Source organism: Idiotropiscis lumnitzeri, chromosome 5 (genome assembly GCF_059441095.1).
Source record: "Idiotropiscis lumnitzeri isolate Australia: NSW breed Sydney's pygmy pipehorse chromosome 5, RoL_Ilum_1.0, whole genome shotgun sequence".
Taxonomy (NCBI): domain Eukaryota; kingdom Metazoa; phylum Chordata; class Actinopteri; order Syngnathiformes; family Syngnathidae; genus Idiotropiscis; species Idiotropiscis lumnitzeri.
In genome coordinates, this window is record NC_142395.1 from 29,150,753 (window position 1) to 29,172,351 (window position 21,599).

The 21,599-nt window shown below is 43.5% G+C and overlaps 1 protein-coding gene across 6 annotated transcripts in view; it reads left to right on the plus strand.

Moving 5' to 3' along the window:
• dmxl2 (Dmx-like 2) overlaps window positions 1-21,599 on the plus strand; it is a 33,875-nt gene that overhangs the window by 8,513 nt on the left and 3,763 nt on the right. For 2 of the 6 annotated variants that reach the window (XM_088295410.1, XM_088295411.1), the window contains exons 6-48: window positions 188-254; window positions 345-517; window positions 595-775; window positions 887-1,067; window positions 1,209-1,427; window positions 1,500-1,771; window positions 2,217-2,486; window positions 2,572-2,801; window positions 2,896-3,098; window positions 3,370-3,491; window positions 3,695-3,784; window positions 3,901-4,009; window positions 4,090-4,209; window positions 4,366-4,593; window positions 4,797-5,083; window positions 5,443-5,609; window positions 5,700-6,351; window positions 6,648-6,977; window positions 7,059-7,178; window positions 7,355-7,490; window positions 8,150-8,260; window positions 8,373-8,542; window positions 8,976-9,073; window positions 9,200-9,365; window positions 9,666-9,930; window positions 10,060-10,262; window positions 10,428-10,793; window positions 11,468-11,650; window positions 11,727-12,023; window positions 12,120-12,311; window positions 12,400-12,476; window positions 12,663-12,793; window positions 13,095-13,340; window positions 14,992-15,182; window positions 15,377-15,510; window positions 15,596-15,681; window positions 15,764-15,965; window positions 16,760-16,877; window positions 18,079-18,144; window positions 18,764-18,850; window positions 19,342-19,463; window positions 19,563-19,701; window positions 21,080-21,140. In XM_088295410.1, coding sequence (XP_088151536.1) covers window positions 188-254; window positions 345-517; window positions 595-775; window positions 887-1,067; window positions 1,209-1,427; window positions 1,500-1,771; window positions 2,217-2,486; window positions 2,572-2,801; window positions 2,896-3,098; window positions 3,370-3,491; window positions 3,695-3,784; window positions 3,901-4,009; window positions 4,090-4,209; window positions 4,366-4,593; window positions 4,797-5,083; window positions 5,443-5,609; window positions 5,700-6,351; window positions 6,648-6,977; window positions 7,059-7,178; window positions 7,355-7,490; window positions 8,150-8,260; window positions 8,373-8,542; window positions 8,976-9,073; window positions 9,200-9,365; window positions 9,666-9,930; window positions 10,060-10,262; window positions 10,428-10,793; window positions 11,468-11,650; window positions 11,727-12,023; window positions 12,120-12,311; window positions 12,400-12,476; window positions 12,663-12,793; window positions 13,095-13,340; window positions 14,992-15,182; window positions 15,377-15,510; window positions 15,596-15,681; window positions 15,764-15,965; window positions 16,760-16,877; window positions 18,079-18,144; window positions 18,764-18,850; window positions 19,342-19,463; window positions 19,563-19,701; window positions 21,080-21,140 — 7,868 coding nt within the window. Of the gene's footprint in view, window positions 1-187; window positions 255-344; window positions 518-594; window positions 776-886; window positions 1,068-1,208; window positions 1,428-1,499; window positions 1,772-2,216; window positions 2,487-2,571; window positions 2,802-2,895; window positions 3,099-3,369; window positions 3,492-3,694; window positions 3,785-3,900; window positions 4,010-4,089; window positions 4,210-4,365; window positions 4,594-4,796; window positions 5,084-5,442; window positions 5,610-5,699; window positions 6,352-6,647; window positions 6,978-7,058; window positions 7,179-7,354; window positions 7,491-8,149; window positions 8,261-8,372; window positions 8,543-8,975; window positions 9,074-9,199; window positions 9,366-9,665; window positions 9,931-10,059; window positions 10,263-10,427; window positions 10,794-11,467; window positions 11,651-11,726; window positions 12,024-12,119; window positions 12,312-12,399; window positions 12,477-12,662; window positions 12,794-13,094; window positions 13,341-13,559; window positions 13,743-14,020; window positions 14,102-14,991; window positions 15,183-15,376; window positions 15,511-15,595; window positions 15,682-15,763; window positions 15,967-16,759; window positions 16,878-18,078; window positions 18,145-18,763; window positions 18,851-19,341; window positions 19,464-19,562; window positions 19,702-21,079; window positions 21,141-21,599 lie in introns of those variants that run through there. The other 4 variants (XM_088295414.1, XM_088295412.1, XR_015843107.1 and 1 more) reach the window with 4 other exon arrangements.

The following is a 21,599-nucleotide window of genomic DNA, read 5'->3' on the forward strand; positions in this document are numbered from 1 at the left end:
TCTAACCACATTTGTGAAACCCTTCACATTGAACATTGAGCATTGTCATCTTATGACAAACTTGCATGATCCGTAAAACCACCAAAACGCGGAAGTGAAAACATTCCACACGCCTTTGCAAATTGGCCACTTAAGCGTTAAGTAAGCTGTCTTTTGCATAAAGCAAATGTGACTGTGCGCCCCACAGGACTGCTGCATCTGTGCATGTTGCCAAGTGGTCCCCTGATGGAGAGTACTTCGCAACAGTTGGGAAGGTGACTTTGCAAAATAAGGACGCAGTCTTAAATAACCACAAATGGTGTTTGTGTCCGTATTCATCGGCATTTGTGTGTTTGTGTATGTAGGATGATTGTTTACTCAAAGTTTGGTATCCCACCACGGGCTGGCGTTCCGCAGTGGTGGTCCAGGACGCCTCAGATAAGAAACCGCCCGCTGTTCACTTCTCTTTTGTTTACTTGGCTCATCCTCGGTCGGTCACTGGTATGTCCTGGAGGAAGACTAGCAAGTATATGCCAAAGTAAGAAATGAAGACTCATTTACAAAATGTAATTTGTAATGGTTTATGTCAAGTGCATTCTTCATGTGCCTTTTTAGGGGTTCAGTTTGCAATGTTTTGCTGACATCCTGTGAGGATGGCGTTTGTAGGCTGTGGTCTGAGACTTTGCTTCCAGAAGACAGTTTGCTTGGGGGGCAAATATCTGAGAACACGCACTCGTTTAGCTCGAGCTTGCCAGGCCTGGCAGGAAATAAGGACAAGATTCAGCATGCTTTGGAGGTATTTAACATAAGATCCTTGAACGGAAATCCTTTAGAGCACAGATGTATTGTTTTCTTTGCCAAGTTCCTATTGGTAATCTTTGTTTAATATTTGTCTTTGTTTGAACAGTCTATTCACCACCTGAAGCATCTGCGTCGGGGAAGGCGACGATCTTCTGCTTTGGTTGCTCACAGTGAGCTGCTCCCCTCTCAGCTTGGCACGCAGGATGCGCACACTCACCGACACATCGCTCATCATGCCAACGCTCTGTGTCACTTCCACATTTCAGCCAGTATTAACCCCAACACAGGTAGTCTGTTCTCCCAGGCAGCTGTCTTTACCTTAGAGCCATTTGAAGTCCCGTTAGTTACAGCATATGCCGTTCTTATCTGTATTGATTGACTGAGTCTCAATGATCGATCTGTCTCTGCTTCCTCCTTTTCACTTGCAGACATCCCCACAATGCTGGCAGACTCTGCACTCTTCAACACAGATGATGGAACCGGGGCCGGCGGATTTGTGGTTCATTGGCTTAATAATAAAGACCTAAGCTTCACCTGCTCCATGGATCTTTTTATGCTACAGCTCCGCAAGTTCTCTGAACATCAACTAGACCATGCAACAGAAGACCCCCTGGACCCCGAAGGATCCCCTTTGAAGTTTGACTTTGGTATGACAACAGTCCAGTGGCCATCTCTTAATGGCACTCATTTCAATGCACATGATTTCTTTGGACTTTTAGACCTGGATGAGATGTCTGACAAAGCCTCATCTGAACACGGAGAGGAGGTTGAGCCCGGAGAGCAGGGAAGCACTAAGGCATCCTCACCGGGATCCAGCTCCAGCTTGCCTTTGCCCTCCATGCTGCTTGAGAGGAGGATGGAGATTCTAACCACGGAGTGGAATAAGAGTCCTGACATGCTGTTCACCATCCACCCAACTGACGGCTCTTTCCTTGTTTGGCATGTCAAGTACCTGGATGAATTTAACCAAGGCATCTTCAGACAGGTTCAGGTAAGTACAGCTTTGATGATGTGAGAACATGTTAGCGTCTGTCCTGCTTGTAATGTCACACAAGTGCAAGTATTTTTTTGCTAAATATTAGCCTGGCTGCTTTTAATCAGTGATACTATGCCACATCCTCATTTTGGCACACAGTGAACTCACTGGTGGTTATAGTGTAGGAGGATTTGCCTCTCGGGACACTAAATAAGGCAAACAAAATATTGCATTCATTTCTCAGTATCAGTTCAGATCTCTAACACTGTGCATTTAAATTCAATACGATATATCTTTGTATAGGCAGATTGTTTGATACAACTCTTGCCTTGGCTCTCATTAACAATCATGCAAATAAATACCGTATGTCATGGCTAGTATGCAATTATTAGTATATATATTAAACAATCCAATCAATCTGAATGATTGTGATTTTCTTTCCTTCCAAATGGGCCTGCAGGTGTCCTTTTCCTCCCGCATCCCAGTGGCATTTCCTACAGGAGATGCCAACTCTCTGAGTAAAAACATCCTAATGTATGCCTGTACTTTGACGGAAAGGGAGAGTTCCAGGGCAAGTGAGCAGGGAAGGATGGTTCAACATGTCGCTCACTCGGCCTCAGCCTCGACTGGCCTCGGTTTGCCTGCCTTAGCCTCTTCGTCCACACCCAATCCTGTCACCAGTCCCGCTGTCATGATGGTCTCCAAACATGTTGACGGATCTCTTAACCAGGTGTGTGTGTGTGTGTGTGTTCTCTGAACCATTATTTTAGTTTGCTAACAGAATCACTGTAAAAAAAAAATGTCATTGTTTCCAGTGGGCTGTGACATTTGCCGAGCGCTCTGCCTTCTCCAACGTGTTGACCGTGTCCCACAAATATCGCTATTGTGGCCACCGTTTCCATCTGAATGACCAAGCCTGTCATACAGTGCTGCCACTGTTGCTCACGTCCTCACACCATAATGCACTGCTTACACCTCCCTCGGCTCCGGGCAGCATGGATGGAGAACAACCTCCCACCTTTCCCCTTCCCAGAGGACTTCCAAGGTTAGGAGAATTAAAAAAAAAAAGGCATAATGCACAAGGCAGCACAAGAACCAGAAGCGGTAAGAACAAAAGTATCACTCTTTTTGTTCATCAGGAAGCAGCTTCGCAATGCAGCAACACGGACCTTCCATGACCCCAATGCCATCTACAGTGAACTCATTTTGTGGAGAGTGGATCACATTGGACCCCTCTCATGCACCGGAGGGGTCTCTGAACTGGCTCGGATCAACTCGCTGCACACCTCTGCTTTCAGCAATGTTGCTTGGCTACCTTCACTTGTTCCCAGCTCAGTACTTGGTAAACGTAACAAAAATGTTTGCAAGATTTCAAGATAATATCTTTGTTAAAATAAAATGACAGTACAGTAACATTTTGTTCAGTGCTGAGAAGTTGTCACACATTTGGTATTGACTGGTGCATAATATTTAGCATTCAGATCAAAGTACCTTCAACGCTATGCACGCGTCAGCTACAATATGCAAAGGAAATAAACATCTTGTCTCCATACATTTTACAGCCTTATGAATCTGTTTTAATTTACTAGCCAGCTGTGTTTTGTTCCCTTCAGGAACGTACTGTAACAGTGCCAGTGCCTGTTTTGTGGCATCAGATGGCAAGAACCTTCGTCTGTATCAAGCTGTGGTCGATGCCAGAAAGCTGCTCGATGAACTGTCTGATCCGGAAACATCTGTGAGTGGACTAACACACATTTGCACACCTACACACACACTCCCGTGCGCTATGTTTAAAAATTGAAAGATGTTTTGTGGACTAACTTGCAGGGTTTGGGTGTCAAGTTTGACGCAGAACAAACCAAAACATTCTGTAATAATGTACATATTGCATAAATTAAAATGAAAAAATATCTTTGCGTTTTCACCATATCGTTTCAGAAACTAGTTGGTGAAGTGTTCAACATTGTCAGTCAGCAGTCCACCGCCAGGCCTGGCTGTATCATCGAGCTCGATGTCATTACAAACCAGGTGAGTCATTCCTCTTGCTCTATATTTCACGCCACCTTCCGAGGAGAAAGCTTGAAACGCTAAAATTGTGTGCAAAAAACCTATAATTGTGTTTTTGATTTCCACGTACAATACAGTGTGGTGCCAACACACAGCTGCTGCATGTCTTCCAAGAGGACTTCATTCTTGGTTACAAACCTCAAAAGGAACCAGATACACAAACAACTGCTTTTCCATCTGGCGAAGGTGCACTAAACCATCTGATAATTCCTGCACATTTGCAAACCAGAGTAAAGATTTCATGAGTTAAACTTTTCTGAAACCAGATTACCACCCTCCCCCTTTTTCGGAGAAGTTTTTCCTGGTGGTGATAGAAAAGGATCTCAACAGGAACTCAGTGCTACAAATGTGGCACCTACACCTCCAGTCTGTCCAGGCCTGTGTCGGTAAGAGGGCGCATCAGATACTTATTTAGTAATAGCATTATTTTTAATATTAGTTTACAGTATTCGTCTAAACAATTGCTTTTAGTTGTGGCGTGACTGCCATATCCGAAATAGAGGCTTAAACCAGCTTTAATGTTACTGTGTCTTTGTGTCCAGATGATCTGAACCAAGATTCGAGCTTCCAGAGCCAGCTCCTGGTTCCCAATCAAGTTGTGAACCCTGACTCATCTCCAGAGACCTCCCCTGTCAGGCCTCTTCCCCGCTCAGCCTCCACAGTCAACTTGCAGTCAGCCAGCAAACTCATCCTGAGTTCCAAACTGGTATACAGCAAGCGACTAGACCTGCCCCATGGGGTCGAGGTTACCAGAGCCACGCCATCTGCTGGTCAGCCTCAGCATTCTCCTCACTTTTGTTATTCGTAAATGTAAAGAATTGGACTACAAATGTTTGGCTAGTATTAATTAATTCATACCAATTTGTTGCAAATTATTTACATACTACAAAGGCACCGATAAAGAAGAGAGTATCTGATGCCACAGGGTAACAAATGATTTCCATTTTCTCAACTTTCCCTCTTCTTCTTTCAGGTCATCTGAGTTCCTCCTCCATCTACCCTGTGTGCCTGGCTCCTTATCTGATTGTGACTACCTGCTCTGACTCTCGGGTACGCTTCTGGCGTTGTGCCGTAGAGGGTGATCATGGTGATAGCGACGGTGACGAGGACAAGCGGATATACCGCTGGGAGCCGTGGGCTCTAATGAACGAGGAGGAAGACAACAACAGTGCTGTGTTTGTGTCGGGGCGGCCTGTTGCCGTGTCATGCTCCTACATTGGTAGGCTGGCCGTGGCTTTTAAACAGCCACGTCAAGGACAGGTACGCTATCTGAGTGTTCCTTGGCTAGCAAGATTACACTATACACGTTCAAATCAAAGTGCTGCCTGTCGATGTAATTACCACAAAATGCAAATGAGGCAAGGCTGTGTAGCCTAAATCAAATAGATGATGATTTCATTTATTCAGGTTTACAGATTTATTTTATGAAAAATAGTCAACAAACCATAAATACAAGATACATTTAATATCTGTCTGTCAGGATCTTTGCATTGCCAAAATCACTACTGCCATATTGCTTAAGTTAATTATTTAATATAATATTATAGTACAACATTACTTTTGACATTTCTGTGGCATTTTATAGTATATTTTTTAACAAATGTTATCTTCCCCTCTAGCTTTCTGGAAAAGAGTTCTCCATGCACGTGTCTATCTATGAATGTGAATCAACTGGTGGTTCAGAGTGGGTTTTGGAGCAAACTCTCCACTTAGAAGAATTTAATAGACCCTCGTCAACCTTGGACCCGAGAGTCAGCGTGGACTCCAACCTCTTTGTTTACAGCAGGTCAGGAGGGTGCGCCCTATTTCAGTAAACTGTTGTGCTTCTTTCAGCTGTCTTAAATATACAAATAAAGGGAATTTCTCTCTGTACCAGATCGGACCTGTACATGACCCGAGACCATAATTCACCAAACATCAAGCATTATGTCCACTTGGATTGGTTGTCAAAAGAAGATGGCTCACACATCCTTACAGTGGGGGTTGGATCCAACATTCTAATGTATGGTCGGATCTCAGGCATGGTCAATGAGCAGACAAGCAGCAAAGAGGGTGTGGCTGTCATCACCCTTCCTCTAGGGGGCAGTATAAAACAGGGGATCCGCTCTCGCTGGATACTACTGAGGGCCGTGGACCTTCTGTCCTCTGTGGATGGCACCCCATCTCTGCCAGTCTCACTCTCTTGGGTGAGGGATGGCATCTTGGTGGTGGGCATGGATTGTGAGATGCACGTATATGCGCAGTGGCACCAGGACAAGAAGCCCGGTGAGGGAGAGGAGGGCAACCTGTCATCTGCAGACATTGCTGGAGGTCAAACCGCAGCTTCTTCCACAGTCTTTGAAGGGAGAGCCAGGTCCAAGAGTGTGTTTGAAGGAAGCACCGCAGTGGATGAGGCCCTACGTGCCCCAGCAGGACTTCAAGAGGGGGGACTTTTTGAGGCAGCTCACTCCTTGTCCCCGACTCTACCCCAGTATCATCCCACCCAGCTGCTTGAGCTCATGGATTTGGGAAAGGTTCGGCGTGCCAAGGTCTGTCTTCCTCTTCCCATAGTACAGTAATAATTCAACTACAATAATGTATTGCTCATAAATATTGGATAAAAATTGTTCCAAAATAAATAATAGAAAACAAAGAGTTAAATGCAAACGAATTGTACCTTATTAAATATATTGATCTGTACTCAACAAATGTATGTTGCAGTGCCCTCACTAGTCTAAACGTGGTTGATATGCTCACATATGGATTAATCCACATGAGAAAATGTTTCCAATTAATTCCCTTGCGACATTTGAACGTGTAATTCAGTAATTGATCTTTCTGCCAGGCCATTCTTGCTCATTTGGTGAAGTGTATTGCTGGGGAGGTCGCTGTAGTGAGAGATGTGGAAGCAGGCGAGGGTGGAGCCAGAAGACATCTTTCTCGAACCATCAGTGTGACTGGCAGCACCGCAAAAGACACCATCGTGGCCGGTCGTGACGGAGGCCGGGATTATACCGAAATCAACTCCATCCCACCGCTGCCTCTCTACGCGCTCATGTTGGCTGACGAAGATACTTCCTTCAAGGGGGCAGAAGAAACTGTCAAAGGACCCAAAGTGGCCAATGGCGAGGCAGGGCACATGTCTGCCGAGGACCAATATGCGGACCTCTTCCAGGTTCGTACGGGACGTAGTAGAATACTTTTTGTCATTCAAGCTTGAGGCTGATTTATATTTTACTTTTCACTGTGTTAACAGGTGCCAACAGTCACCACGGATGACTTTGTGAACTTTGCCACTGACAAACCAGAGAAGAAGTCTCGAGTCATCAACCTCTCGCAATATGGTCCTGCCTACTTTGGACCAGAGCATGCACAGGTATTAAGAGGCCGAACTCACTTAATATTGGAAAAATGAGCTTTTTTTTCCTAACATGTCAAAATTGAGGAGAATTGAAACGCTTCAATGGTTAATAAATATAAATAAGGTTGTATTGTAAGATGAAGTCATCAGAGTTGCTCCACCCACACATCCTGTACCTTGTGTCTGTCAAGGTGTTGTCCAGTCACCTTATGCACTCCAGCCTGCCTGGATTGACCCGACTTGAGCAAATGTTCTTGGTGGCCCTGGCTGACACGGTTGCAACCACTAGTGCTGAGGTCACAAGCTCAACTGACCAACAATACACAGGTCAGAAATGTCTTGCCATTTTTTGTTTAGAGGCTGTGTTGGCCACAGTTTATTCAAGCACTTTGCAGAATGAATGTCAACAAATGTCCTTGAAAATTAATCTCAACAAAACTTAAAGGTTCTGCCTCGTGCTATTTTAAGCTTTCCACAGTCAACTAAAGGCATATATATGATTATATATTACCTTTGGCGCAATGAAGAGCTAATTTTTTGGTTCAAAAGGCCGCTCATAGCACCTCTTTCCCGAAAACGCTTGTCGGGCATCCCACTGAGAAATTAGGCACGTGTTCACTTAGAAGAAAAATTAGAAAGAGCGAAACTCCAATCTTCAATCCATGAAATCTTTGTGTTAAATAACATTATTTGTGCTGTTGAAACTGTATGCAAACAGACTGCACTTTTCCTAATCTTTTTGTCTTTTTTTTCTGTAATTTATAATCCTGTTTATTTAGTCTTTTGTGGAGAAGACATTAGCAGGTTGTTCCATCACAGAGACAGTAAGAAGGTTCAGGGACAAGAGAAACAGGAAGAAGAGTGACAGGAATGCATGAACTGTAGTGATACTTAAAGATAGTTTTTTGTTCAGAGTTTAAAGGGGAGATGTCGTGATTCCATGAATAACAATGGCACAAGTTGACAGCGACCTGGTGTGTTTGTAGGAGGCGAGGCTCTGGATGAGTGTGGACTACGATACCTGCTGGCCATGCGTCTTCATACTTGCCTGCTCACCTCTCTGCCCCCACTTTACCGCATGCAGCTTCTTCACCAAGGTAAAACACGTTGCTTTTTATTTCATACGCTGACCTCTCCAGCTCGTTTAATCCCGCCAGTTTCTCTCATGTCACCATCGCTCATTTTCTTGCTCTATCTATCCTTGTTAAGGTCTGTCAACATGCCATTTTGCTTGGGCCTTTCACTCTGAGGCAGAGGAGGAGCTGCTCAATATGATTCCGGCCATGCAGAGAGGTGACCCCCAGTGGTCTGAGCTCCGAGCTGTTGGTGTCGGTTGGTGGATACGCAACATTAACACCTTGCGGAAAATGGTGGAGAAGGTACCTAAAGATCTGAATTCTATGCAACATGCTACGAATTGGAAAATGTGGCATTACAAGAAGTTTTTATTATTTTTATTTGGCTTAATAGAGTGCTGCTCCGAGATCCCTTCCAGTTTAATTTACTGTTTCACAAGAGAGTTTGCTCACTGGCATGATCACCAAATGATTGTGTCCCTCTCATTTTGTTTTTCTTTCTTTCATGTAAAGGCTCGCCAACATGATTCAAAATAACACGTCAAATGTGCTTGGACTTAAAATATGCACAGTGGGGCTGATTTCACAAAAATAATCTTCCAAAAAGATTCTACCATTGAATGAAAACCTAAATGAATTGCATTTGGGACTGGCGATATCTTCAGTCTATCAGTTTATTGTCTACAGTTAAACCTCCTTATTTTTTTTCATAATGAATATCTTTCTGCGTTATCAGTTGGGCAAAGCTGCATTCCAGAGGCACAATGACCCCTTAGATGCTGCGCTCTTCTACCTGGCCATGAAGAAAAAGGCTGTCCTGTGGGGACTCTTTAGGTGGGACCTTTGTTTTGTTTTGTTTTTTTTAATTCCCAAAATGTGCATCTATATTGGTGAAAATTAGGCTGAATTATTTTAAGTAGAACTCATTGGAGAAATAAAGTTAAATATATTTTCTCTCAGATCGCAGCATGATGAGAAGATGACTCAGTTCTTCAAGAATAATTTCAGTGAAGACCGTTGGCGAAAGGCAGCTCTAAAAAATGCTTTCTCCCTACTTGGAAAGCAACGCTTTGAACAGTCGGCCGCCTTCTTCTTGCTGGCCGGATCACTCAAAGATGCGATAGAGGTGTGAACAACTCTCACAGTATTTACACTCAATCGTTTCTCATTTCCATGCAGTCTATAAATCACACATCTGAAAATAGAAATTCCTGTTGTTTCTGAGATTTCTGATTATTCCGCAGCTGTAAGCCAAATCATTTTGATAAAAATGCAGTAAATGTTCACATATCTTTCCTTGACCAAGGTTTAACATACAATATAGTCAAAACACAGATATCAAAAAAATAAATAAACATTCTTACACGCCTAAACTTGCATTTAAAATGTATTTTTAATCTGCCTCTCACTGTTTTGTGGTGTGTAGGTGTTGATGGAGAAGATGGAGGACCTCCAGTTAGCCATGATAGTTGCTCGATTGTATGAAGCGGACTTTGAGAATTCATCCACCTGCCAAGGCCTCCTTTACGAGAAGGTTCTTGGTTGTAACAGGGACGGAAGTCATTACCACTGCTCTAGACTTCACCCTGACCCGTTCCTGCGCAGCATAGCCTACTGGATCATGAAGGATTACACCCAAGCCCTCGACACATTGTTAGAGCGCATCCCCAAAGATGATGATGATAACCCTGGTGAGCTGGTATCAGTGTGATAAAAAAAAACAAAAAAAAACTCACTGTATTACTAAGTCTCACTAATATTAATGAAGACTTTGTTTTTCTTTATTTCTCTCTCCCACACTGTTTTGCATTATGTGTTAGATGTGATGGTCAAATCTTGCAACCCTGTGGTGTTCAGTTTCTACAACTATCTCAGAACTCACCCCCTCATCATCCGTCGGCACTTTGCGAGTTCAGAGGGTACAGTAACCACCGTGGGTCTCACTGCCGAAATGAGTAGTGCTGATGAGATCAACCTCATCGAGCGCAAATTGTTCTTCACCACAGCAAACGCACATTTTAAGGTGGGCAATGGCTAAAACCACTCACAGCCTTCCTCTTCCTGTGTTATTGTCAGGAACTTGACATTTCCTTGACTGTTTATAATTGTAAATTTGATGAAAAAAAAAAATGTAAAAAGCATTACAAGTATTAAGAATCGTTATTTCATTTTAATCTTATCCCTACAGGTGGGCTGCCCAGTTCTGGCCCTGGAAGTTCTCTCCAAAATCCCCAAAGTTACCAAGAAATCAGGCTCCTCTGCCCTCAGCAAGGCTTCATCCAAGGCCAACTCAAGCCAGCAACTGGAACAGAGCACAGCCGTAGACTGGGCTTCACCAGCTCCTCCTGCATGGGGAGGAAATGAAAGTGCAGGTGGGATGGACTGGAGCCAGCCCGTCGGCAAGTTGGGGGACGACGAGCTAAAGCTCGACTGGGGGGATGACAAGGAAGATGATGAAGATGACGATGAGGATTGTCTGACTATGAAGAAACTTGAAACTGAGATGAAAGTGGAGGCAACTTTTGAATCCAAGCTGCAGAGAGATGATGCACAGGTTGGACAAGTACCGTCAAACTATTTAGAATGATTCTATAACTGTGTGCAACTCTGGCCTAAAATATGTCACGCAAACGTATTCAATTAATATGTAGTGACTCAAAGTGTGGAGATTGACCTCATTGTAGTGGAGCAACACTTGGACATTTTCAAACTGGGGCACAGATTTAAGGTTTGAAGTCGAAAGGCCTCATCCTTTTAAATATATTGCTAAAAACTGATACTAATCATAGTTCTGCAAATGGGGAAGACACCTTTCTTAATTAGATTATTGAATAAAATAAAAGTATCATTAAATTTATAGCAGTGGTTTTCTTGCGGGCCACATTGTACTTACAATTTGCCTTGGAGAGCCGTTGGGATTGTGAAATCATATAAATAAATGTCTAATTTCCTCATATGTACTTTAGAGTACACAACAAATTGAGGGAGATCGAATGAGGAATCAGAAGTCAAGAATAGTATTTTTTCACATTACATGACAAAATAATTGCTTGCAAAATCAACACTATTATTGATTACATTTGGGCCACATAAAATGATGTCGCCCCTGAGCCTTGAGTTTGACACCTGTGACTTAAACAGATGCAAGAAAAATAATTTTAGGCACTAAACGAGCTTGATGTAATCCTATTGAACAAGACAATGATCATTTCTCTTTTTATTTTGCAGGGAGAGTCTGAGGTGGACGTGATAGCGGAACAGCTGAAGTTCCGTGCCTGTCTAAAAATCCTAATGACTGAATTGCGCACACTCGCCACGGGCTTCGAGGTGGATGGAGGCAAACTTCGTTTTCAGCTCTACAGCTGGCTAGAGAAGGAAATTGCAGCCATGCATAACATCTGCAACTACACGGTAAAATTTTTCACATTTTTCATAGAATCGCTGAATCGAATGATATCTTAAATGTGTTTTTTTTATGAATATGCAGGTAGAAGGCAAGGAGCAAGAGTCCGAGGCAGAGCACTGGGCCGAACGAGCGTCATCAGTGGATATATCAGATGACATGTTGGAGAGAACAGACGCTGGTGCCTATGAGCGTCACCAAATGGAGCGGCGGCGCCTTCAAGCGAAGCAACAACATTCGGAGAGGCGCAAAGCTTGGCTGAGGAAGAACCAGGCCCTGCTCAGAGTCTTCCTCTCATACTGCAGCCTCCATGGCGCCAAGGGAGGAGGAGTCACCTCTGTACGCATGGAGCTCCTTTTCCTTCTGCAAGAGAGCCAACAGGTAGCCACATGCTCGTTTAAAAACCAACGGGTTAGACTGATGCCTCTCACTCTCCATGACACAGTATCTGAAAAATCCACATATGTTCCTTTTTAGGAGATCACTGTGAAGCAGCTGCAGTCTCCCCTCCCTCTTCCGACCACCTTGCCTCTGCTCTCGGCCTGCATTGCCCCCACCAAAACGGTCATAGCCAATCCTGTGCTTCATCTCAGCAATCACATTCACGACATCCTGCACACCATCACCCTCATGGAGTCTCCACCGCATCCAGAAGTCATCGATGATCGGGTCTGAATTAAATTTATTCAAACGTCATTCAGTTCTATTTGCGAGAGTTGATTGAAATGTCGAAAAATGACTCATCTCTCTGCCTCAGGTAAATGCCCTGCACACACTGGCAGCGTCTCTGTCTGCTTGCATCTATCAGGCATTGTGTGACAGCCATAGTTACAGGTACTCTACCTCTCGTGCATTTGAATGTAAAACACGGCCTTTCAGATGTTTTTATTTTTGAGAAGTGATGGGTGTGAGATAAACAATCATGCCAGCTCATACAGACGAGATACGATTACGAGGAATTTATTGCAATGGTCCTTTTTACCGCAGACAAAAACTCATCCCTTTTTATGGACTTTGCAGTAGCCAAACGGAGGCCAATCAGTTTACTGGAATGGTGTACCAGGGCTTGTTGCTGAGTGAGAGGAAGCGACTGCGCACAGAAAGCATTGAGGAACATATCACTCCAAACTCGGCTCCTGCTCAGTGGCCAGGTAAGACGTTCTGCACTGAACGTCAATAAAATGCGCTGCGAGAGAGCATCAATGACATGATATCAAGAGAATATGAAAAGCAGAGGAAGCAGTGCAAAGCAGGAAGTCTGTGTTTATGCAAATAGGCAGATGGTGTTCTATAATAGGAGCTTCATGGCCTCCGGGAAGGAAACAGAAATACAGACTCTGCTCATTATGTTAATGCTTTGTGAATTGACTTTATATAGTGCCGAGACTGCATTTTTGTTCTTTGATATGATGATATTTGATAATGTTATGCATGTGTGTTCCGTTTCTCCAGGTGTGTCGTCCCTGATTTCGCTGTTGACGTCTGCCAGGGAGGAGGACCAGCCGCGACTCAACGTGCTGCTGTGTGAGGCAGTCATGGCTGTTTATCTAGCCTTGCTCATCCACGGCTTGGGCACTCACAACAGCAATGAACTCTTCCGCCTTGCCGCGCATCCCCTCAACAACCGCATGTGGGCCGCTGTCTTTGGGGGAGGAGCCAAAGTCATAATCAAGCCAAAGAGGCCCGAGGCCCCACCAGGTATTTTTAGTGTTTTCTTGTACTTTGTCTTTTCAATTAGTCTGAATTTCTTTACCTGTCTCTACGCTTACCTGCCCTAGCCGCATCTCGTTATGGTTGTCTCCTCCATCATAATGCGTCTCTGATATGAGACCACCGCAACAAACGTCCACTCCACCCTGATGTCCTCGCTAAGATGCTGTTGTAGAAGTGTAGTGTCTTGTGTGCCCTGTGTCCCAGTGCCAGCTGATTTTGAGGCAGCCAGGCCAGAGGAGTCTCAGGAGTTACGAAGACTTGAGCAGGGCAGCCTCACCCAAACCCCCAATCCCATTCCCTTTGAATCCCAGAGTCCCAAACAGTGCCCTCCTCTCGTTTCAAGGGGAGGTGGGCCAGCCACTGTGGCACCGGCAACTAAGACCAGCTGTGAGTAACAAGCTGGTGGTTTGCTGGATTGAAGTGCATGGTAGATGTATAGGTTTGCACTGTTGCTGATGATGCTCCCCCTTCTCTTTGTCGTGTGGTTAATTAACACGGAATGTCGATTCCAAACAGCCATGTGTGATTTGAAGTGAGTTTTTGGATAAGCCAACAGCACACTTTTGTGTTTGTGTGCCATGTGTATGTGTGTTGTTGTACTGCATGTGCGTGGAATGTCCTTTGTGGTCAACTCATGCTGTCATCGCTCTGTTGTGCTGCTGAAGCAACAATTGAGGCAAGCAAGGAAGGTGCAGAAGCCCACGCTGATCCTCCACAGACTAATTCTGAAGTTAAGGCTATACCAGGTACATCCTGAGGAGTTGTTAGAATAACAAAAGCAGTGGACCCAAAAGTCTTTAAATAACGTTTATTAGCGAGTGTTCAGAATTTGATTTAAAAAAAAATGTATGATAGTGTGTGGCAGTAGTTTGAACGTTATTAGCACTAATGATTTTGTTGTAGACTTGTAGACTGACTCACTGAGTAGCAGCGTTTTAAACCAGTTGCCTGAAATTTGCACTCCACAGTGCTCCGATTCTGATTTTGTTTTGTGGAGGAAGAAGATAGCGATTGGCATTTAGACTAAAAGTGAGAGATAGCAGCAAGTGGAGACGAGGCGCTCATGAAATCCAACCGATTCATAGGAATCCTTTTAAGAAATGATTACATTCGAACCTTTTGAGTGCCGTTAATGCCATTTTACAAACACATTTCACATGGTGAGCCTAAGAAAACCAGACGCCTTTTCATCATCATTTGAGTTCATTGATGTGTCTCCGTCTATATTTTTGTGACACACCGCATCACTTTCTCTAATAAAAAAAAAAAAAAGAGCGTGTGTAGTATCGTTGTGAGTCTAACTGCTCTGTCTACTCTGTTTTGTGTTGTTGTCTTGTTTTGTCTGGTGCAATGCCAGTGATAGTCCTGCCGGATAATAGTGCAGGTTTGTGCATATCCAAGTGAATGTATGCTGAATGTCTGAGCAGTGCATTTTTAGACAGATGACATATTGCCAATTGGGTGTGTACTCTGCTGTGTTCTGGCTGTTGATGCAATTCACTTCATCCTGAAGTATTTCTGGATATTTTGCCATGACAGTGAAATCTCAGATCCTCCTCGTCTTGCATTTTGCAGACTGGAGCAAAGCTCTATAATTATAATCTGAAAGATGTTGTGTTTTTGTCTTGTCCATCAGTGGTGCCCCCTCAAGCAGCTGCGGAGGATGGCGACCGATACAGGCGCAGATTTAATATGAGGATGCTGGTGCCTGGCCGGCCTGTGAAGGAGACGCCAGCCGCCCCACCACCGCTGCCCGCCGAGAGACCCACTTACCGGGAGAAATTTATTCCCCCAGAGCTGAGCATGTGGGACTATTTTGTGGCCAAAGTAAGGCATTAACTGCATTTCTCACGTTTAGAATAAATGACTAAAATGTGGTTGACTCAAACAATAAAATGTGCTTGTTGACAGTAAAATGAAACAAAATGTTTGCACCCTAATGTAAGCCCCAACAATTGAAATGTGAAATTTTTTACTTGTACTAAATCTTCCCTTTTTTTTTTTTTTTATCTCCCTCTCAGCCCTTCCTTCCATTGTCAGAAAGCAACGCTTTGTGTGACTCGGACGAAAGCGGAGCAGAGGATGATGAAGATGATGACGACGCCTTCCTTTCCGACACACAGATGACTGAGCACTCTGACCCCAACTCCTACAGGTGAGCTGTGCTTCTTTTCTTTCCCATCGCTTTGGAGGCTTTACCTTTTGCTTTTTAACAATCCTTCATCTATTTGGCACCTTAGCTGGGCTCTGATCCGCTTGGTCATGGTGAAACTCTTTCATCACTGTATAAAGAACTTCCTCCCTATCACTGGGCTTGACTTTGCAGGTACAAACATATCACTATGGGTTACTCTTCAGTGAACTGAAGAATCTTCATCTAATTGAATTGAAATATTTTTTTGCTGCAGACTTGCCAGTTACTTCGCCTTTCACAAATGCTGTGTTGAAGACTCTGGAGAACTGGGAACATATTTTATTGGAGGCCATGAATAAATTTGATGGTCCGCCCCCCAACTACATTAACACTTACCCTACAGACCTCAGTGCCGGAGGCGGTCCTGCCTTACTGCGACACAAGGCCATGCTGGAGCCAGACAACACTCCTTTCAAGTAAGACTCACTGTACAGTCAATCAATCACACTGACCTCATAAACAGAAACATCAGGCGAGTAATTCCTGCGCATTTACTTAAACATCAACACATGATTTAGATGACCCTTTACTCCTGTGTTATTTATTTTTATTTTTTTTTGCATTCTCTTTGAAGGAAAAAAAAACGTTGTTACTTCACACTGTAAGGAATTCCTAGACAGGGCTATCATAGGAGAGCCTTTCGGCCTCGTCAGAGGGAAAACGTACCGTGGAATTCCTGCACCTCAGTTCTTGTAATTTGTATTGGGGATTTTGTGTCCAAATTAAATTTGGATGCATTAAATTTGTCTTTGAGTATTTAATATAATAACTGGCAAATGCAAACTTGTATTTTATTTTTTTTAATTAGAATTTATTCCACAAATTCAACTCACCCAAAATATTAATATTGAGGTACTGTTTGCATAATCTTTCCAATTCTTCCCAAAAAATATTATTATTGAGGAGTATGAGACCCGGTGCACAGTCTGCCATCTCGTGGTGACGTAATTTAAAACTACCGTCGATGCATATTCGCAGATCGGCAACCATGAATTTGCATATTTTTGGGGGGGAGGGATGATTTGTAAAAACATAAAAAAATAAAATAATTAAAAATATTTTTGGAGGAAAATTAATCATTTGGCCACTGAGTGTGTTCCGTGGCTGCAAAGACACATATTTAGCTCTCTAATATCACATTTATGTGTGGATATTGAGCGATTCTGAGAATTCATAAATTCTGACATGTTTAAATGTTCATGTCTTTCAGGACAAAAAATCATCAGTCCTTTCCAGCTCGACGCCTGTGGCATTTCCTCGTCAAACAGGAAGTTCTTCAGGAGACCTTAATTCGTTATATCTTTACCAAGAAAAGGAAGCAGAGTGAGGTCAGTTGCTTACAAACTTCTGCAATATTTGTTTGTTTTGTTCGTACTATACATTTGGAACAATAACAAAAATTTACCGAGCAAGTGAACTACTGTTGGGACGTGCCCCTCCTCCAGGCCTGGGTCCTGGGGGGGGGGGGGGCCCTGATAATCTGCAAAGGAAAATTAGGTCCACTCATGGTCATCATTAGTGTTTCTAAGGTGTGCTTTGTCTGGTTCTTGACCTGAGATCTCGTTGCCCTGGTGACACTGCCAGCGACATAAGGCCCCAGTCAAATTTCATGAACTCAAATAAAAAAGTAGACATAAATATAGAAATACTGAACATACATAAAAATGTTCTACTTGGTGGCATTAATTGTTGCCAATTGTTGCATCTTGATTAGTTTCAGACGTTTCGAGAGAAAGGCTAATAGTACGTGTAATATTTGTCGTGCTTGTTGGGCATCTTTTTGGACGAACACTCCTTGATCTATTATGTCATCGTAATTGGGAGAAGTCCTCACTGCAGGCCTGATTTTCAAAGATCCCGAATAGCGCCTAAGGAGTAAGTGAATTGAGTGTTCACTTACTCAAAGAGATTTTGGCCACAGATATTAATGGCGGAGACTGCCTTGTATAAAAAAAAGGATTTTGCACGATAGGAAATTCTGACGTGTTTCACATTGGCAAATTTGGAATAGAAAGTTTTATAAATTGCATTGCATCTGATAAATGAATCTCTTTGCATATATTCTTCACAGAATACACAAATTGAAAGACATGATAAAATTGCACTTTCGGTAGACGTAATCCAGGGTGCACCAGTGCATCAGTTTTCACGTCTATTTGCGTGAGCATGAGCAATCAAGTTTGCGTGTGTTGTGCGTGCAAACCTTTTGTCAGTCAGGCCCTGAGCATTTATCTGTTGATATTTGATCCTGTCCTTGCTTTGACTTCTGAGACATCTTCAAGTACGTGATAGTTTAGTAACATTTATGTTGTCTGGAACTGCTCATTACTGTGTGGTTCCCCAAGTAGACAGAAACGATCAGATAAGTGTTCCTCAGTGCACACTCTGCATGTTGAAGAGGTGGCTTCATCCTACAATACATTCAGACTGTTTTTGATACATCTCCGCCTTTTTTTTCATTTTCATTTTTCATCCCATGTTTTATTTTGTGTGTGCATGGGTTTTGTGTTGTGTTGGTGTGTGGTGTAGTTTGTAGACAACCATATGGAGCATATAAGGCCAAACTGCGTAGCAGGAGCTAGCAGTCTCAACAAGGTAGTATCACCTAGCATCACCAGTCTGGCTTTGTCTCTCCCTCTGACTGTTTGGGGTAGTCACTACCATAAAGCAAAGCTCAAAGGAGCCTCATTTGAAACATATATATAATATATACGTATTATATATGTGTCGTCTCTCCATCTTGGCGTGATAGTGACTGCTCCCACAGTTATTCAAGCATACAATGTAAACTCAACCCCCCAACAGGGAAGTCTTATGCTTTGTCATAACCTCACATGCAATTGCAATCGCTCCCAATAACAAGATGAATGTGCGTATGTTTGACACTCTTTTGGATTCAACAGCATTAACGCTTATGGCACAAAATGTATATTTACTAACTTGCATGCTCACTGTGAGGGCTGTGTTTGATTTGCGACAGTCAATTCTCTCTGTATCTGCCCAACTCTGATACTTCTGTCAGATCTTTCTCAAACTACTTGTTTCTTGTGAACGTGACTCTTCTAATGCTGCTTTCACATGATGTGTGGTGATTACAAAATATTCCGATGGCTGAAACTGAGTTGAGTTTCTCCATCCTCCCCACTTACTGCATTCAATAACTAAATGTCCACTTTTGAATGTGCTTTTTTGTCTGCTCTCTTGATGCTTGCAGGTGGAGGCAGATCTGGGCTTTCCCGGAGGAAAAGCAAAAATCATTCACAAGGAGTCCGACATCATAATGGCTTTTGCAATTAACAAGGTAAAATTATTATTTATTGATTTTTTTTTTTGTATCCTTAGTTTATATGATGAAGTATGCCATGAAATCTCCTCTGATCCCAGCGTTGTCAGGAATATTTGATTGGATATAGAAAATAATTAGGGAGCTTCAAAATAGTGTTAAGTAATCTGCTAAATAGCTCTCTGGCTACACTGGATTACAGCCGCAGGTTTTATGAGGTGAAAAGGATCATGAATATTAAGCAGTACAGAGCAACCGTCAGATATCATCATATAAAAATTATTTGATGCACAAAAAACATTTATTTGACATGCAAAAAGCCGCTTCAAAAGTTTGATGAGTAGAGCCCCCAAAAGAAACTTCCCCATAGACACCATTGCCGCTTCGGAATAAAGTAACTCGAATTAGAGTACTTCTAATAATTGCAACTGCGTTTGACAATGTTTCTTGCAAATGAGACAATAATCGTATGGTTCCCTCCATCCCGACCTGCTCGCACATTTTGTCAGGCCAACTCAAATGAAATCGTGCTGGCCTCCACCCATGATGTCCAGGAAGTCGATGTGTCGACACTGGTGGCTGTTCAACCCTACACCTGGATCGGAGAGGACTTTGATAAGGAGTCACGCAGGTCTGATCGAGCTTTTCCGTTTCCTCAAAACAACTTCTTTAATGTTAAGCACAAGCTATTTGCTAATGTTCGATTGTAAAGTACGCAATCTTTCTACAGTTCTGATGACGTCGACTACAAATCATCTCACACCAACATTGCCCAGGCCAGCTCCGGTCCCTTTGCACCTCCGCAGATCCCCGTCTCTGCATCCATGCCGTGGTTGGGCAGCGGGCAGACCAGCATGGGAGCCAGCGTGGTACAAGCTCATGCACGCATTTACACGACCGTCCCGTAATGAATCCCAACAAACCCTGTTTGCACTCACCTTCACATTCGTGGACAAGTGAAAGTCTGAATGCAGCTCATAGGCAGATTTTTGGACTGTGGAAGGTGGCTGGAGTACACGTACAAAAGCCAAAGATTACAGCGTCGACCTGACAGCTCCACAAAGGGAAAGCGATTAAAATCCAGAATGTAATTGGACGTAGTTCTCAATTATTTCCACCAGGGGATACTAAGTTTAGCTCTGAAGCACGAGACAACATAGAGCCTAGTGTTGGCCATCAAGAATGTTACAGAATGCAGTCTTTTTTTTTTTTTTTTTTTTTTAGTTTATTAAATTAGTTTCCAGTGAGGGTCGGACGGCGCCAAGGCTGCCCCGTCACAGATTATTTTCAGACCTTTTATGGACAGAATCCCGAGGCGTAGCCGAGGTGTTGAGGGGTTCCGGTTTGGAGGTCTCAGTAAGATAATGTGGGACCGATGTCTTCTGCATGCCATGATCTTCAACTTTCTCTCTCACTGGAGCGCTTCACAGCCAAGTTTGAAGCGCGGGTCGGTGCTGTGTCGACATTGATGCGGACTCGAGCGACATTGCTACACTCACCTATGGTCACGAGATGTGGGTCGTGACCGAAAGGATAAGATGCCGGATTCAAGCGGCCGAAAGGAGTTTCCTTCGCAGGGTGTCCGGGCTCACCCTTAGAGATGAGGTGAGAAGCTCGGTCATCTGGGAGGAACTCAGAGTCGAGCCGCTGCTCCTCCGCATTGAGAGGAGCCAGATGAGGTGATGAGGTGACTCGGGCATCTTATCAGGATGCCACCTGGATGCCTCCCTGATGAGGTGTTCCGCGCATGTCCCACTGGGAGGAGGACGACCCGGCACGGGGAGAGGGAAGTCTGGGCTTCCCTGTTTAAGGTGCTGCCCCCACGACCCGATCGGATAAGCATATAGAAAATATCAACTTTAGAGGACAAAATAGTTCAGCTCAATACGTTTCTTCATCTATAGCCAGAGAAGTTAGTCTTTTCAATTCTTATCAATGTGGAGGAAAACTCCGATGTGCCGCCTAAACAGCTGGCCTGCTGAGTCTATGGAGGCTGATACAGGCAGCGAGTTTGTTTGCGTGGCTGAGATGGACAGAGAAACACAGATAGCAGCCACTCTCACAGCCGTGTACCCAAGGTGCAGGTTTGCGTCACACTTGCATGCGCTCTGGGCTCTCCTCGTTCCAGCCGTGTTGATAAATGGATGCTTTATGATGCAGATTGTAAGATGGGGAGGGGGGGGACTTGTTAGATGAGAGTTTCAACGTATCTGTCATGCATTGATGTGTTTTTTTTTCCTTTTCCAGATCATGAAGAGGAATCTTAATAACGTCAAGCGAATGACGTCCCACCCCATCTATCAGTATTGTAAGTATCGTTTTCACTGTGCTCTCATTACACTTTAGTAGAAACAATAGAATACATTTCAATGCAAGTACCTAGTTCCATCACTATTCCCAGTGGCTAGAAACCAAGTCTTGCCGTGGGTAGCAAAAACTTGAAAGGTTTTTGAAGTTCCTCTCAAATGATTTTTATTTGCCTATCGATACCATAAGATTGTGGAAAGGCGCTACAGCGTTTTTCAACTCCTTTTCGTGTCATTCCTTGGCTCTGGGGTACCACAAGATGGTGCCAAAACAAAACACAACCATTTTTTGTCATACTTGGCACAAAAACACCCAAATAAAAAAAAAAAGGAAACAAAAAACATACAATAAAGCATGGCGTTTCCAGCCATCGAACTTTGGGGCTGTTTTTCTTCAGGTGAAACAAGTTGGAGGAAATTATGAACCGTTCACAATAGCAGTCAGAGTGTAGCCTACGCTC